At 53.5% G+C, this 12,565-nt stretch overlaps 6 protein-coding genes across 6 annotated transcripts; 2 read left to right on the top strand and 4 right to left on the bottom strand.

Moving 5' to 3' along the window:
• Positions 1-62: 62 nt before the first annotated feature.
• J4E85_011111 (uncharacterized protein) lies at positions 63-761 on the top strand (the record flags this gene model as incomplete). Its single annotated transcript, XM_051475314.1, has 1 exon — positions 63-761. The coding sequence occupies one exon, from the start codon at positions 63-65 to the stop codon at positions 759-761; it is 699 nt and encodes a 232-aa protein (XP_051320888.1).
• A 493-nt stretch (positions 762-1,254) lies between these two features.
• J4E85_011110 (uncharacterized protein) lies at positions 1,255-2,505 on the bottom strand (the record flags this gene model as incomplete). The annotated part of the gene is made up of 1 exon (XM_051475313.1): positions 1,255-2,505. One exon carries the CDS (start codon positions 2,503-2,505, stop codon positions 1,255-1,257), a length of 1,251 nt encoding a protein of 416 aa, XP_051320887.1.
• Positions 2,506-4,075: 1,570 nt separating this feature from the next.
• On the bottom strand, positions 4,076-5,752 carry J4E85_011109 (uncharacterized protein; the record flags this gene model as incomplete). Its single annotated transcript, XM_051475312.1, has 2 exons — positions 4,076-5,170; positions 5,234-5,752. 2 exons carry the CDS (start codon positions 5,750-5,752, stop codon positions 4,076-4,078), a joined length of 1,614 nt encoding a protein of 537 aa, XP_051320886.1.
• Positions 5,753-6,148: 396 nt separating this feature from the next.
• On the bottom strand, positions 6,149-6,849 carry HH3V_2 (histone H3-like centromeric protein hH3v; the record flags this gene model as incomplete). Its single annotated transcript, XM_051475311.1, has 2 exons — positions 6,149-6,467; positions 6,710-6,849. 2 exons carry the CDS (start codon positions 6,847-6,849, stop codon positions 6,149-6,151), a joined length of 459 nt encoding a protein of 152 aa, XP_051320885.1.
• An 825-nt stretch (positions 6,850-7,674) lies between these two features.
• Positions 7,675-8,847, bottom strand: J4E85_011107 (uncharacterized protein; the record flags this gene model as incomplete). The annotated part of the gene is made up of 1 exon (XM_051475310.1): positions 7,675-8,847. One exon carries the CDS (start codon positions 8,845-8,847, stop codon positions 7,675-7,677), a length of 1,173 nt encoding a protein of 390 aa, XP_051320884.1.
• Positions 8,848-11,333: 2,486 nt separating this feature from the next.
• On the top strand, positions 11,334-12,317 carry J4E85_011106 (uncharacterized protein; the record flags this gene model as incomplete). Its single annotated transcript, XM_051475309.1, has 2 exons — positions 11,334-11,543; positions 11,592-12,317. 2 exons carry the CDS (start codon positions 11,334-11,336, stop codon positions 12,315-12,317), a joined length of 936 nt encoding a protein of 311 aa, XP_051320883.1.
• Between the last annotated feature and the right edge of the window lie 248 nt (positions 12,318-12,565).

Genomic DNA, 12,565 nt, shown 5'->3' with positions numbered 1-12,565 from the left:
TCACAGTATCACAGGCGAATCGATCGCATCAACAGACGAAAGTAGCCGCCATATCCTTCGCCATGTCAGCCAACACCACCCCGAAGCGCGCCGCCAAAACCGCGAAACCCATCCTACCCGCCCCTTCTTCGCCCCTGAACCTCGCCGCGTCCCCGTCCTTCAGTCTAACCAAGATGACCTGGGACGCCGCCAACGACCGCAAGCTCTTCCTCCTCATCTTCGGCCGTACCGTCACCCCCGCCGAATACCCGCAACTGTCCAAGGTCTTCCCCGGCTCCAGCGTCGGTAGTATCAGGAACCGCATCACCGCTCTTCGGGCTGAGGCGCGCAAGATGCAGGAGGGCTTGGGATATGAGGTAGGCGCCGGCGCGGCGGCCAAGAAGGTCGCTGCTGCTACCCCCAAGAAGCGAGGTGCTGTGGTGGTCAAGAGGGAGGCGGACGCCATGGACATGGATGAGGAAGACGAAGATGAGGATATCGTCCGTGACCCGAGCAAGAGGATCAAGGCCGCTGTGCGCAAGCCACAGGCTAAGAAGGACAGTAACCTTAGGAAGAAGGGTCGTGGAGGCGCCGGTTCTAGTCTTCTTCACCATGGATCGTCTGACAGCGAGGATGAGCTTGCCTTGATGGGTGAGGACAAGGTCAAGCGCAGGCCTGTGCCCGCTGGCGTCCCCTACATGGTGGTCGGAGAGTCGGTCATCAGGGATCCCAGGACTGGCGATGCCATCGTTGATGACGAGGGTGATGAGGATGAAGTCTAGCTATGTACTGAAGCAGACCAAACATGCGCTGGTGGACACTGGTGAGAGGGGGGAGGTGGTATACGTGGCGGAACAATGGACCAGATGGTTCGATACAATTCACCTCATCGTAGCCGACCATAGCACTACTTTCCGAATCCATCACTTGTTTCATGTCGTATCGCCTGGTTGAACTATGCTTCTCACAAATATTGACGTTCTCTACAGCGTTGTGACACGTCGGCAAAAAGACCTTTTGCCGGATACATATGCGTCGAGTGGTGTTCTAGATGATAGAAACCTTGTCGGTATGCTCATGGGCTCACGCATCAGAATAAGATGTCATGGTATTCTCGTGGTCATTTTCGTTCATTATCTATCGTACATCAGAGGGCTGCGCCCGGGGTATCAAGTCTATGGAAGAGTATGCGAAAGCCGCTATCATGGCGAGCCGAACGCGGGTATCATCTTTGCCTCCTGATCAAAACCTTAGGAGAGCCTTGGTATAGCCACTCTAGCACTTCTTGTTTTTTGTGCGCTTTGCGGCGACACCACTACCCTGTTCTCCGCTCTCCGCTCGACCTCTCTTGCTGTTCCGGGTTGTTCGCGCACCAACCGGAGTTGCGTCTTCGCTAGTAGGTGCGCTGACGTTGCCACTACTACGTGTCTGCCGCTTGCTAACTGATGTTGCGTTGTCGCTGGTGTGTCGCGCACGTTTTTCAACGTAGGCAGTGTCCTTATCATCGTTCGCCTCGAGACTGGAAGAACTACGGTCATTGTCGTCGATGGAAGCAGGTGTCGAGGCGAGCTTGAAGTCATCGGCCTTCTCTTGATAGTCCTCTGAGGCCTCCATGATGTTGCAGAGTTCTTGGTGTGAGATCTTGATGTTGTAGTCGGAAAGAGGAACGGTGGTAGACGGCATCAAATCGGCCAGGCTGAGCCGGAGATGAGCGCGGGGACGAACAGGGCCTTCCTCGTTCTGGAAAGAGATAGCGCCATCGGGACTGTCCACGAACAATTGACCCTCGCCATCGATGCTGCTACGGAAGATCTGGTAGGTAGCCTTCCTAGGCTGAAGGCGAAGCGGCTTGCGCTGTTCAGGATGACGATATTCAATGTCGATACCAATCATAGTTTTGACCCGACCCTTGGTGCCGATGATGTATATATCAGCTCTCTTGGGGAAGGACTTTTCTCCGTTTTCGCTATGTCCAACCTCGCCGACTAATGTGGGTGGATACTCTCCGGAGTCGATAGCGATATCAGGATAACGAGAATCAGTCCCGAACACGGTGACCTTAATCTCGCCGGAGTTCTCCAGCTTGTCAACCATCGCCTGTAGCGCCGCATCTGCTGGGACTCCTTGTACCAATGCCGTGACCTTCTTCACTACAAGATTGCCGAACTTATAGCCGATTTTATCGTGAATTGGCTCGGCCATCTTCAGCTCTAAGCTCTGGTTCTGAGCCTCGTAGTGGCAGCGAAGCTTCTCGTCACTCAAGAGAAGTTCATCTTGCAGTGCGAGCCAGAGTTCAGGGGGAACACGAAACTGCTGACTGATCTCCTTGCCAATCGACTTGTGGCGGCGAAGATAAAGGAGCTTTTCGCAGAGCTCGCGAGCCTCCTTCTTGATCGCGGGCTCGGGTGGAGATGACTTGGGCGGAGAGAGCAGCTTAGGAGGGCTTGTAGGGGGAGGAGATGAGGTCGAAAACTGATAGAGATACGAGCGCTCGCTGTCGCTGGAGTCGCGCATGGTAGAGTTCATGGTGGGGTGTCGCGCGGAGGAAATGCGAATTTGCGGTATATAGTCGGTGGTGCGATGCGTACTAGCCGTAATAGTGCATATGTAGTGAAAGGCAGCAATGTTCATGGGTGGCGTTTTGTACGTGAACGGGCTAGCGTAAGCGTGCTTGGCGTAAACAGCCCCACCCTGTATTCACGGAGCCTCCCACCCGCCTTATGCGAAAGGAAGAATGATAAGGTACGATGCGGTCTACATCAGGACGAGACTAAAGGTTCAACCAGTTCTTGAGACATTATAGCCTCCACACCTCTGCAGGTCGTGCTCACTGGCAATGAATACACTGGCGTTCACGAAGAGATCAAGGACGTATATCCTCGTTTCGTCGCTGTTGATTGGGGCCCGGTTTCTTCGTTCAGTCTCCGCATTTGCCATTCGACCCACTCGCATTCCTGCAGACCCCAAAGCTATCGCAATTATACCCTATACCAAAGTAACTAGGTTAAATCTCAATAATCCAGCCCGAAGCGGGACCAGACCGCATTCTTAGTCAAAGGCGCACTCGATTCTTTTTGAACTCATGCAGTAAAATGTATGGATACGTGGCACACTCATCCCAGAGATGCCAAAGAAGTAATGTGTACTTTGAGAGCATAACATGGTCTAGTACTTCAGTCCAAGTGGCGTGATAACAGTACCTCCTTCTGTAAGACAACAGAACAAGTCTTGTCAAACGACAGCTTCAAGGTACATACAATACCTAGAGCTAGATCTGATAGAAGAGTATCGCATGCGCATCGAATAGCAAAGAATACCGGAATGAAATTCAGCGCTAGAGATATCTGTCTCTTGAATCAAAAGCCATATCACATCTTACACGGGAGGCTATGCGATCAACGACAATGTAAAAATCGTGTAGAGAGCTCAGCCATCGCCACGAAGCTGCCAAGATGTACGAGACTGCGTCTTTATGATTTCGGTCATGATATTAATAAAGGCTGTTCTGACCCGTCAAAGTACCGTACATCGCTTCTGTGCATGCATGCAGTCAATGCGGAAGCGCACATCGATAACCCCAGCGGTCCTCTCCACTGCGTAGCCCCTGTCTTTACGACATGGAAAACCAAAGCATAACTGCTCACCAAGTTCTGCGCTTTTTGGTATATACTCCAGCGTACGCCTGTAATTATGAAGTCTCAATTTCCGTATTCGACATAAACACCACATAGCATAACGTATCGCAGGGATGTTGCGATAAGTGACGCGCATTCAGAATGTTGTTATAGGCAAAGTCTATTCCCTGATTGTGACCTCACAGCCAAGTATCGCGCCTTGCGATCGCGACGACCCATCGCAATATTGCTGAATGCCAATTTCATCGTTCCGTTGCGCTTGACAGGGATTTCCAGTATGAAGGCGATCACAGCATCTGGCGAAGGAGACAATTGGTAATCGATATCGGTATCAATCGTAGCGAGCACCCAGAAGCTGCCCAGTGTGTACATGTGGAATTCACGAGCTTCATTGTTAAGCCAGGGGTATAAACATGACGAAATCGAAACAACAGGCTTGACGTCTAACACGAACTCATCATCTACTCTCCCTCCAGTGGTTCCTTGAGAAGATCTTCCAGTACTTCAATGGAGAGTTTAGCACTTGGTTTGCCCAGCCACAGCTCCGCTATTCGCATCATATCATCCGCTGTCAAGAGGACTTGATTTGCCTTTCGAGAACAATCCTTCGCCTCCTCTACCTCCCTCGTTGCGGCGCCCATCTTCTCAGCCCACGCTCCATATTGTGTGACACGATGCTCTATCTGCCTGATTTCCGCTTCGCACGCATCTTTCATGGCTTCTAGTTTGGTCACGTCCTGGGTCGCCGAGGCTACCCCTAAGCGGGCGAAGTTGGTGATCGCCGTGATGTCTCCTGCGAGATGGTCATTGTAGTCCTGGGTAGCCTTGAGCTTAGCGGAGAATTCCGTTTTGATTTGTTCCAGGCTATCTTCGCTTGGCAAGGTACTCAGCTGCAGTGCTTTCTGCGCTTCCAAAGCATGACTACGAGCGGTCTCTTGCGCCTGGGCAAGATGAAATGTAGCTTGAGAGTTGTCTTCCTTGGCTGACTGGATTTCTTTCTTCTTCTTGACAATGATGTGCATGACCGCGCGGAAGTCCGGATCCTGCGCGAGCATTTTGAGTGACATGAGGTCTATACTATGGACCGGGGTGGATGGCTGGATGATATCGTCGCCCCCGAATGACGGGTCGTCCTCGGTGACACGAGAAGTGTCTAGGTCAGTGATGCTGTTACGATGGAAGGGACTCTCCTGATTGTTGAGTGTGTCCTGAAGGTCTTCTTCTTGGAGTGTGCTATCCTGGAATGACAGTGAGTCTCGATGGTCTTCAAAGAGGCTCGTGTCGTCGTCTGGTAATTCTGATGGGCCCCGTCTAGGTCGCTCGACTGATTGCGAACGCGAATGATCCCGAGGATTAGCTGGTGTCCTTGGTATCACTGCACGCCGTTTGCGATTCTTCTTTCTGTCAGGCGAGTTAGATAGGCGATTTTGACGCTTCTCAAGGCGGCGCGCCCGCTCAGAAGAGACGTCTGCGGCCAGGGTGTCGTTCGATCGCTTGTCCCTCCACGCGATGAGGTCCTTGAAAAATCGCCACGACTTGCAGTCCAGACGCTGAGCCTGTGAAGGTGAGAGCACGCTGTCAGTGCATGTGACAGGTCCAACTGTGGCTCAGATACGTACAGTCTGACCGAAGTAGGTCGGATTAGTAGGATCGTATCTCCGCTGGACACTGATGAGATCTTGACGCCTGACCTTGTCGAACGCCTGGAGCTCAGCGACAACGTCTGAGAGCGGTTGCGCAGCTTTCGAGTACTTGTTCAGGTAAACGGCAAGGTTGAACGACGGTACTTGCTGGATCCGGATTTGGTGTCGCTGGAGGACGGTCCACCAGTCTGCGCCCCAGTGTTCGTTGACACCCTTGATATTGTGCCAGACGTCTTGGAAGCTCTTGCAGCCACCTGTCTCTCCGAGTGAAGTTTGAACGCGCTTCTCGAAAGCCTCAAGGTCCTCGCAGTAGTAGTCCTGGAATCCCAGCACGAGCGCGGCAACGCAGACAGCCTCTTTGGTCCATACAAGGTCGTCGAGGGTCCGCAGATCAGCCAGCGGCGTGGGCGCGGCGGTTCGGTCGTGCGGGCTCAGCGCACTCTGGGCAAGGCGAAGCTCAAACACACGGCGGGCGTTGCTGGGTGTGTTCGGCATGATAACGCATGTTGTTCGTGTTGTGAGATGAGGTCGCGTCGCGGCCGATGGCGACCAATGAGAAATACACGCTAACTAAAAACGGACTAACGCCACGATCAAGAAGAACAACGGAAAGAGCAAGTGATAGTGGCTGCTAAGGAGCCTGTAGCCGGGCAGATATTACAGCAAGAGTCTCTAGCGCTGAGGTGAGGAATGTTGAATGCATAGTCAAACCAGTCTGGGGTGCGGGGCGATAAACATCAGTCGCACCGTCCATTTCCTCGCCTCACCCTATAATCAAGATACTTCCGACAACTACAGCACATGTACCACTCCCCACCACTCGGTCGGTGATCCCGAATTTACTGCGACGCTCTTCGCAGGTCGTATGGCCACGGCCGCCTATGCCAGCTCTCACACAGGCGCGCCCCAGGCCGCCCTCAACCGCCTCGCAAGCTGAATGTCCTTCTGCTGAATCGTGACGCGCTTGGCGTGAATGGCGCAAAGGTTGGCATCGTGGAACAGGCCTACTAGGAAGGCTTCGCTCGCTTCTTGCAATGCCACGATAGCTTGACTCTGCCAGCGCAATGGGCCATCGATACGCGAGACGCTTAGGGCAACCTCGCGGACTACCCGCTGGAAGGGCAACTTCAGCAGCAGAAGGTCGGTAGATTTCTGGTATCGTTTGATCTCGCGCAGGGCGACGGTGCCGGGCTTGTAGCGTCTCTTTGGTCTGGGAGCGGGTGGAATACCGTGATGATTCCGTGGTTCCACGCGGGCTCCTCGGGCTCCTCGGGCAGGCCTCCTGCTTCCAGTCATTTTAGAGATAAGCGTTTGGCGTATTTGATAGCAAGGTATGGGTGACAAGAGAAGAGAACGGCCTGGGTGTCTGTATCCGTTATGCCGTGCAAGCAAAAGATCAAGTGCATGGGATCATTCTGCGCGTAAGGTAGACATGGTTCGTGGTCCAAGTACTGTCGCGTTCTTTGTGTCTGCATGCGTCCATGGCGTAGCCAAGGCTGGATGTATACCAGGGATGTGCGGATGCGGAGGCCACTGGTCTTCGTGAAACAGGGTATTGTGACAATGGCCGCGGTATCATATGCATCTGCCATGTTGAGCCGACCCATGATATAGGTTGTCGAGACACAGCCTTAGAAGCGCGCAACGCGAATGAAGGTCGTGGAGGCTGGTAGAAGAGACCCTGTCGTAAAATTAGAGCTCGAGATTGAGCGTGTCGCATCGGTGCAGTATTTGAGGAGATGTTCTGGCAGCACAGCGCTCCAACGGAGAGACGCTTGTCTTCATATTGCGGTCGTGCGCGACAGCACAAAGCGAAAACGGGATGGATGTCAAGACGTGGGCCGGCGAAGTGACGCGCTGAGGTGGGAGCTGCTCCGCGCTAGATCAAATGCGGCGGCTGCTCGGCTGAGCCGAGGCCCTTCCATCACCTCGCGTGCGCGTTGATTCTCCTGCGCCTTGGAACTATCTCATCACGGCTTTGGCCAGATGAAGCATCTACGAACTAACGCTCAGGAGTGACATAGACACGTCAAGTTCCGCGTGTCCGGTAAATCTGGGGCGGGCTGAAGGGTACGCCTGGAGGCATTCTCTCATGCCACGCGCGTTGCGGAAGAATGGACAGGTAGCGCTGGAGGTTCTCACCAAGGCTTCCAGCGTCTTGGAAAATCTCACCGATAACCCTGGAGGTATTTGATGATGCTGCGATAGTCACGGAAAAGTTAGTATGAAGGCCTGAGGGTATTTACTGCCTTGTCGAATGTGGGATAGGTGCTGTAAACATTGTGGTATTCTTCAAGTGCTCCTTTCATTCAAACTAAAACATCAAGATCATATAGGGTATCATCAAGTCCAACGCCTTCCTCACCAGGTTTATCCTTGCACCATCTCCCAAGTCCGAGATCTATTTCCCTAACCATTCACTCACCCAGATACCTCTTAGTCTTCACCAGAGGCCTTCCCGACCTTCCCACTGGTGCGGGCACAGGTTGGGAAACTACAGGCGGCGTCGAGGACGGGGTCGGCTGACGCTTCTGCTTCTTTGACGGTTGAAGAGGTTTACCGGGACTGAGAGACGCCCTGTCCACATCTTGCTGCCGCTCATCACCTTGTTGCAGGATATCGCGGAGTTCCTCGGCAGTAATCTCGATGGCAGGGAACTTGAAGTCCTTCGGAAACTTCTTGATCTCCTCTATAGGAAGGAAGTCGGCCAAAGTAAGGCGAAGGGTTCGCGTGATTTGCTTGCCTTTTGCTAAGTCGAAGAAAGTGAATGTCTTCTTGTCGTACGAGTCTTTGGTGACGCGGTAGATGGATATAGCCGCCTTCGGTGTACGGGGATTGTCGGCTCTCGTGGCTGGGTTTTGGTATTGCAGATCAACGGTGATGACCGTCTTTGTCTTGCGGCTGCTGTCTTTCATCCAAGATTCCGCCAACTCTGTGAGCTCCTCGCCAACTTGAGAATTGCCGACTTCGATGACGATGGGCATGTTGGAACGATGGCGAAAGTAGAAAGAATTGTCGGGCTGTCGATTGCTCGTCAGTAGGATGTCGACATTGGGGTCACCGGACTTTTCTGTAGCATGAACGATCGCAGGCGATGCAAGATTTGCGTATGGACCCTTGATGTTCGCCACGAGAGCTTTGATCTCAGCGGACACGTTCCTCATCCGTTTCAGGGCGACGATCTGGTCGCGAAAGGCTAGGCCTATCTCTGCGGCGACAACGTCGTGAAGGTTGCTAGGCGACATCCTGCGCAGAATGATCTCTCCGGTGAGGGCGTTCCAATCGTATGTCAAATGGTTCACTAGCCACCGGCGCAGCTGGTCGTCGAAGGACTTGATGAGATCAACGAACTCAGAGGGAGTCACAACGGCTCGGTACCGTTCCAGGTCGCGGAGAGTAGGATCTTCGAAACGACCGGTATATTGACCGCGAATGAGATCCTCGACAACGGTGATCTTAGACACAGGCTTGCGGCAGTCGCTTTCGTCAGTCGACCTGGATCGCTTGCGCGACTTAGGCAGCGGGGAAAGAGAAGAGGTAGAAGGGTCAGTCGCCATGAGTGCGAGTTTGGCGGGGTCGGAGACAGGCATGGAGAGAAGATATGCTCGACAAACGCTGCGAGCGGTGGGAGAGCGGCGGCGAGGCTGTCACAAGATTCTGTCCGGGTGAGACCCGCGGGACGGATGTGTTGGGCTCGCGAGCTTGCGATCGCCAAGTATGGGCTGTATGTAGACGTGAAGTGTCTGTTTGCGCTTAGAAATTGGTATAGCGTGCGGCCGATATTCGATGCGATTGCGACGTTGGTAGTCGGTGCCGCAGTCTGGGGTTGGTGTGGGTAGTAAATACACCAGTGGCGGCAAAGGCCCGTTACCGAATGCGGCTAGTGCGCCGGCTCCGTTCGCGGTGGGCAGGATCATGGATACCAGCCCAACCCGCAACCTCACCGTTCTACCTGGGCAGAGATTGAGTTGAGTAGATAAGAGAAATGACAGGTCTGTCGTGAGATAGTTCTGCATTGCGCACGCGACGGAATGCGCGAGAATGCGCGATGATGACTCTCAAGATCCTTCCCAAGACGTAACCCTGCCATCTCGGAAAGTCCTGCGCGGCTGCTCAAACGCAAGTAACTAATTCCAGAAACCTAGTCACGAGCAGACCCAACTTTGTCATCATCTTCATCCTCACGCCTGCCGAGCAAACATCTTCGCTCATCCCTATTCAAATAATCACCGACTCAACCCACGCTCCAATGCATCGCGTCGTGCGTACTTTGTCTCGCTCGGGAGTGAACTCAACGCTTCATTGCTGTTGAAGGTGATACCGCATCCACCTTCAGGCACTGACGTGATCGCGGTAGTGATTCTGGGGGTATATTCAAATCCCTTACACGTTCCACCGCAAGCCCAGACCATCATGTCTACTTCAGAGCCTCCGAGTCTCGTGACAGCAGGATGAAGCAGCCAACGATGTAGCAGAAGCTGTGGACTGCGTGCAACGAAGCGAACCGTCGGTATGAGTTCAGTAAAGATTTCCGCCCGGGTGTCATGGTCTGCATCGAAGATTACCCAACCTCCTCATGTATGCTGTCCGTCGATCCTGCTCATGCTTGCTATTGTGTCTTGTAGTACCGTCATCACTGTGATGCTCACCCACCTACGACGCGCTTGGCTCTCCGCCCCGATGCATCCAGTTCCCAAAACTGCCTCTCCGTAGCTCGACTTTCTCTGGCTCGTGAGCGGCGGAGCATCGTGGAAGATGGCTGTATGGAGGATGACGATTGTCTGCGGCGGGATTTGCGAGCAGCTGCGGCGTGCTTGATAGGCGATGCGGAGGCCGAGTGCCCGCGCTGGGGTGACGTCTCAGGCGGAGTTGGAAAGGATGGCGGACTGCGATAGGAGCGTTTGGGCGGTGGTGAGGGCGATGGAGTAGGTGTAAGTTGTGGGGATAGTCGGCCCCAGGCGAGTTCGGGTGTTTTGGCATACGACGCCCGTTTGGGTGGTGCGTCGGTGGTGCCGGCCGCCTGCAGCTGGTCTTGCAGCTTCTTCAGTGCCGCCAGCAGGGGCTTCGTGATGTACTGTTCCTCGTAGATTCTAAGCACCGCATCGGGTATGGCCGGCGAGCGCGGCGGCGATGCCAGGTCGTGCTGTAGCGACGTCATGCACAAGCGGTCGGTGGCAGGGTGTTGAAGGGGCGTGTCGAAGTCGTCCCAACACTCCAGGGCTGGCGGCTATTTCACTGGCCGGTCTAACCGTATCGGGTAACCCCCGCCCGCATTACCCAACTCCATACATTCCGAGGCCGCCCCTGACCTGTCCTCTCCTCTTATCACACCAATGTCTTCACCAGGGGATACTCTGCCAGATGTAACTTCATGGGAGAACGTGCATCATGGAGTGTCAAATGGTGACTTCGCGCGATTGGTGCCGCATTCTCCAGCGGCACGCAGACTCTTTGGCCAAGTCGTCCGCCTGCTCGAGTCCGATAGCAGCAAGCTGCATCATGTGCGCCAGTACATTCACTACGAAGTCACGCTGTCCAGCGAAAGTACTGCTGAAAGCAGTTTCGCTGCTTCTACCCCTTCACCCCAGCATGAACCCCTCCAAGAATTTTGCGGTTACTACCGCCTCAACATGTCCATTCCTCCTGCGAGTCAAGGCTTAGGCTGGGTTGTGGGGAGCTCAAGACTGAACAAGCCAGATCACTTTGTAGACTTTCTTCTTGCTCCATTCACCACTGAAAATTCTCTTCATTCACGTCATTGCAGATTGCGACGTCAGCTTGAAACTGGCGTCATGGTTGCCGTGTCTGATGGCAGAAAGGTATTGCCCTGTGTCTCTTCAGGGGCGCGTTTTGCTCATGATGGTTGCAGATTACTGTGGACAGCAGAACCTTTCAACGCGACGACAAAAAGCCGCAGCACGAACGAGATTTCCAAGCTACCCTTCAACATGGCACCAGCATCCGGCTGGGTGATCTTACTTACGTACTCGTGTACACCGACTTGAGCCAGGAGCAGAAACAACGAGAACTCGAAGAAGCCCTAGCACAGGTCAACGCTATGCCTCCGAATTCCGTGATGTTGCTTTCGCCAACACCATCCAAGCCAACTATTGACTACCACGGCTACAGCATCTATGATGCTAATCACCATGGCGCCACGAGTTCTGTATCTTTGGGCTTTGACAAGTCTAACGGCAAGCCAGTCGCAGTCAAGATGGTCAAATGCACCGCCTCGCAGTTCGGTGACTTAAGAAGAGAGATTGGCATCTTGAGCCGTATCAGTCATGTATGTTATGCGCTGGATCCGATGAAACGAAACTAAACTTTTGTCTAGGAAAACGTATGTAAGCTCCTTGAGGTCGTAAACTGGGACGCGTCAGCCAATCCACATGAATGGCGACAGAATGAGTGTCTGACTGTGGGTCTCATTATGTCACCGCCGGCAACTTCCTCCGCGCTGCAATTACTCCCAACCTGGACACGTCTTCCTGAGTCTACTACTTTCCTTCGCGAGTCCATACGCCAGATTGGATCCGGTCTTGCACATATCCACAGCCTCAATATACTTCATCGGGACATCAAACCAGAAAATATAGGCTATCGCTCCGAAAGCCCAGTGCACGTCATCATCCTGGACTTTGGTTGCAGCGATCTGGGCCCGCACAGCACTCGCCACAATCGAGGGACGATGACATATCTCGCTCCTGAGGTCATGCGAATAAAGGAAGAAGAGTCTTCGGAGCCCTTCTCGTTCCCATCAGACGTGTGGAGTCTTGGTGTCACTCTGGTCGATTTTCTCACAGGAAAACAAGTTCATCGAAAACTAGGCCAGGCGCCAGTCTACAAATCCTTCAGAGATATCATGGACACAACCGCAGCCAGAGTAGACGACCGAGGATTCTGGGATATTGCGGTCGAACTTTTAGCATGGGAGGCAGAGCTCCGACCGACGGCGGAGCAACTAGCTCAACGCTTTTCCCACGAGAAACAAAATGAATCGGAAGTCTCACGTCAACCATCCCAGAGCGAAGAACCGTTGGCCAAGCGTGGGAAGGTATAGAAGTAGAGAGTTGACCCTCTTTCGTTCCCATTTGGAAGTACCTCCAGTCTAATGAGCTGTTTCTGATTTGGGCGTATCCCGGTCTTACATACAGCTTGGAGACAGATGCGATAGATTCAGCTTTATCGATATGCCGGACCGACACCCGGGACTGGTACATGACAGAAGTCCTGCTCGATACCGCCCTGTCACCTTCCCAGCTCGATATCTCATGTTGTGCCGCCAGCTCCGTCATAAAACATGTCTGA

This window comes from Alternaria conjuncta (assembly GCF_024043145.1).
Source record: "Alternaria conjuncta strain BMP 0040 chromosome Unknown scaffold_30, whole genome shotgun sequence".
Lineage (NCBI taxonomy): Eukaryota > Fungi > Ascomycota > Dothideomycetes > Pleosporales > Pleosporaceae > Alternaria > Alternaria conjuncta.
Note: the sequence above shows the minus strand (reverse complement) of the source record. Positions and strands in the feature narration are given on the sequence as shown.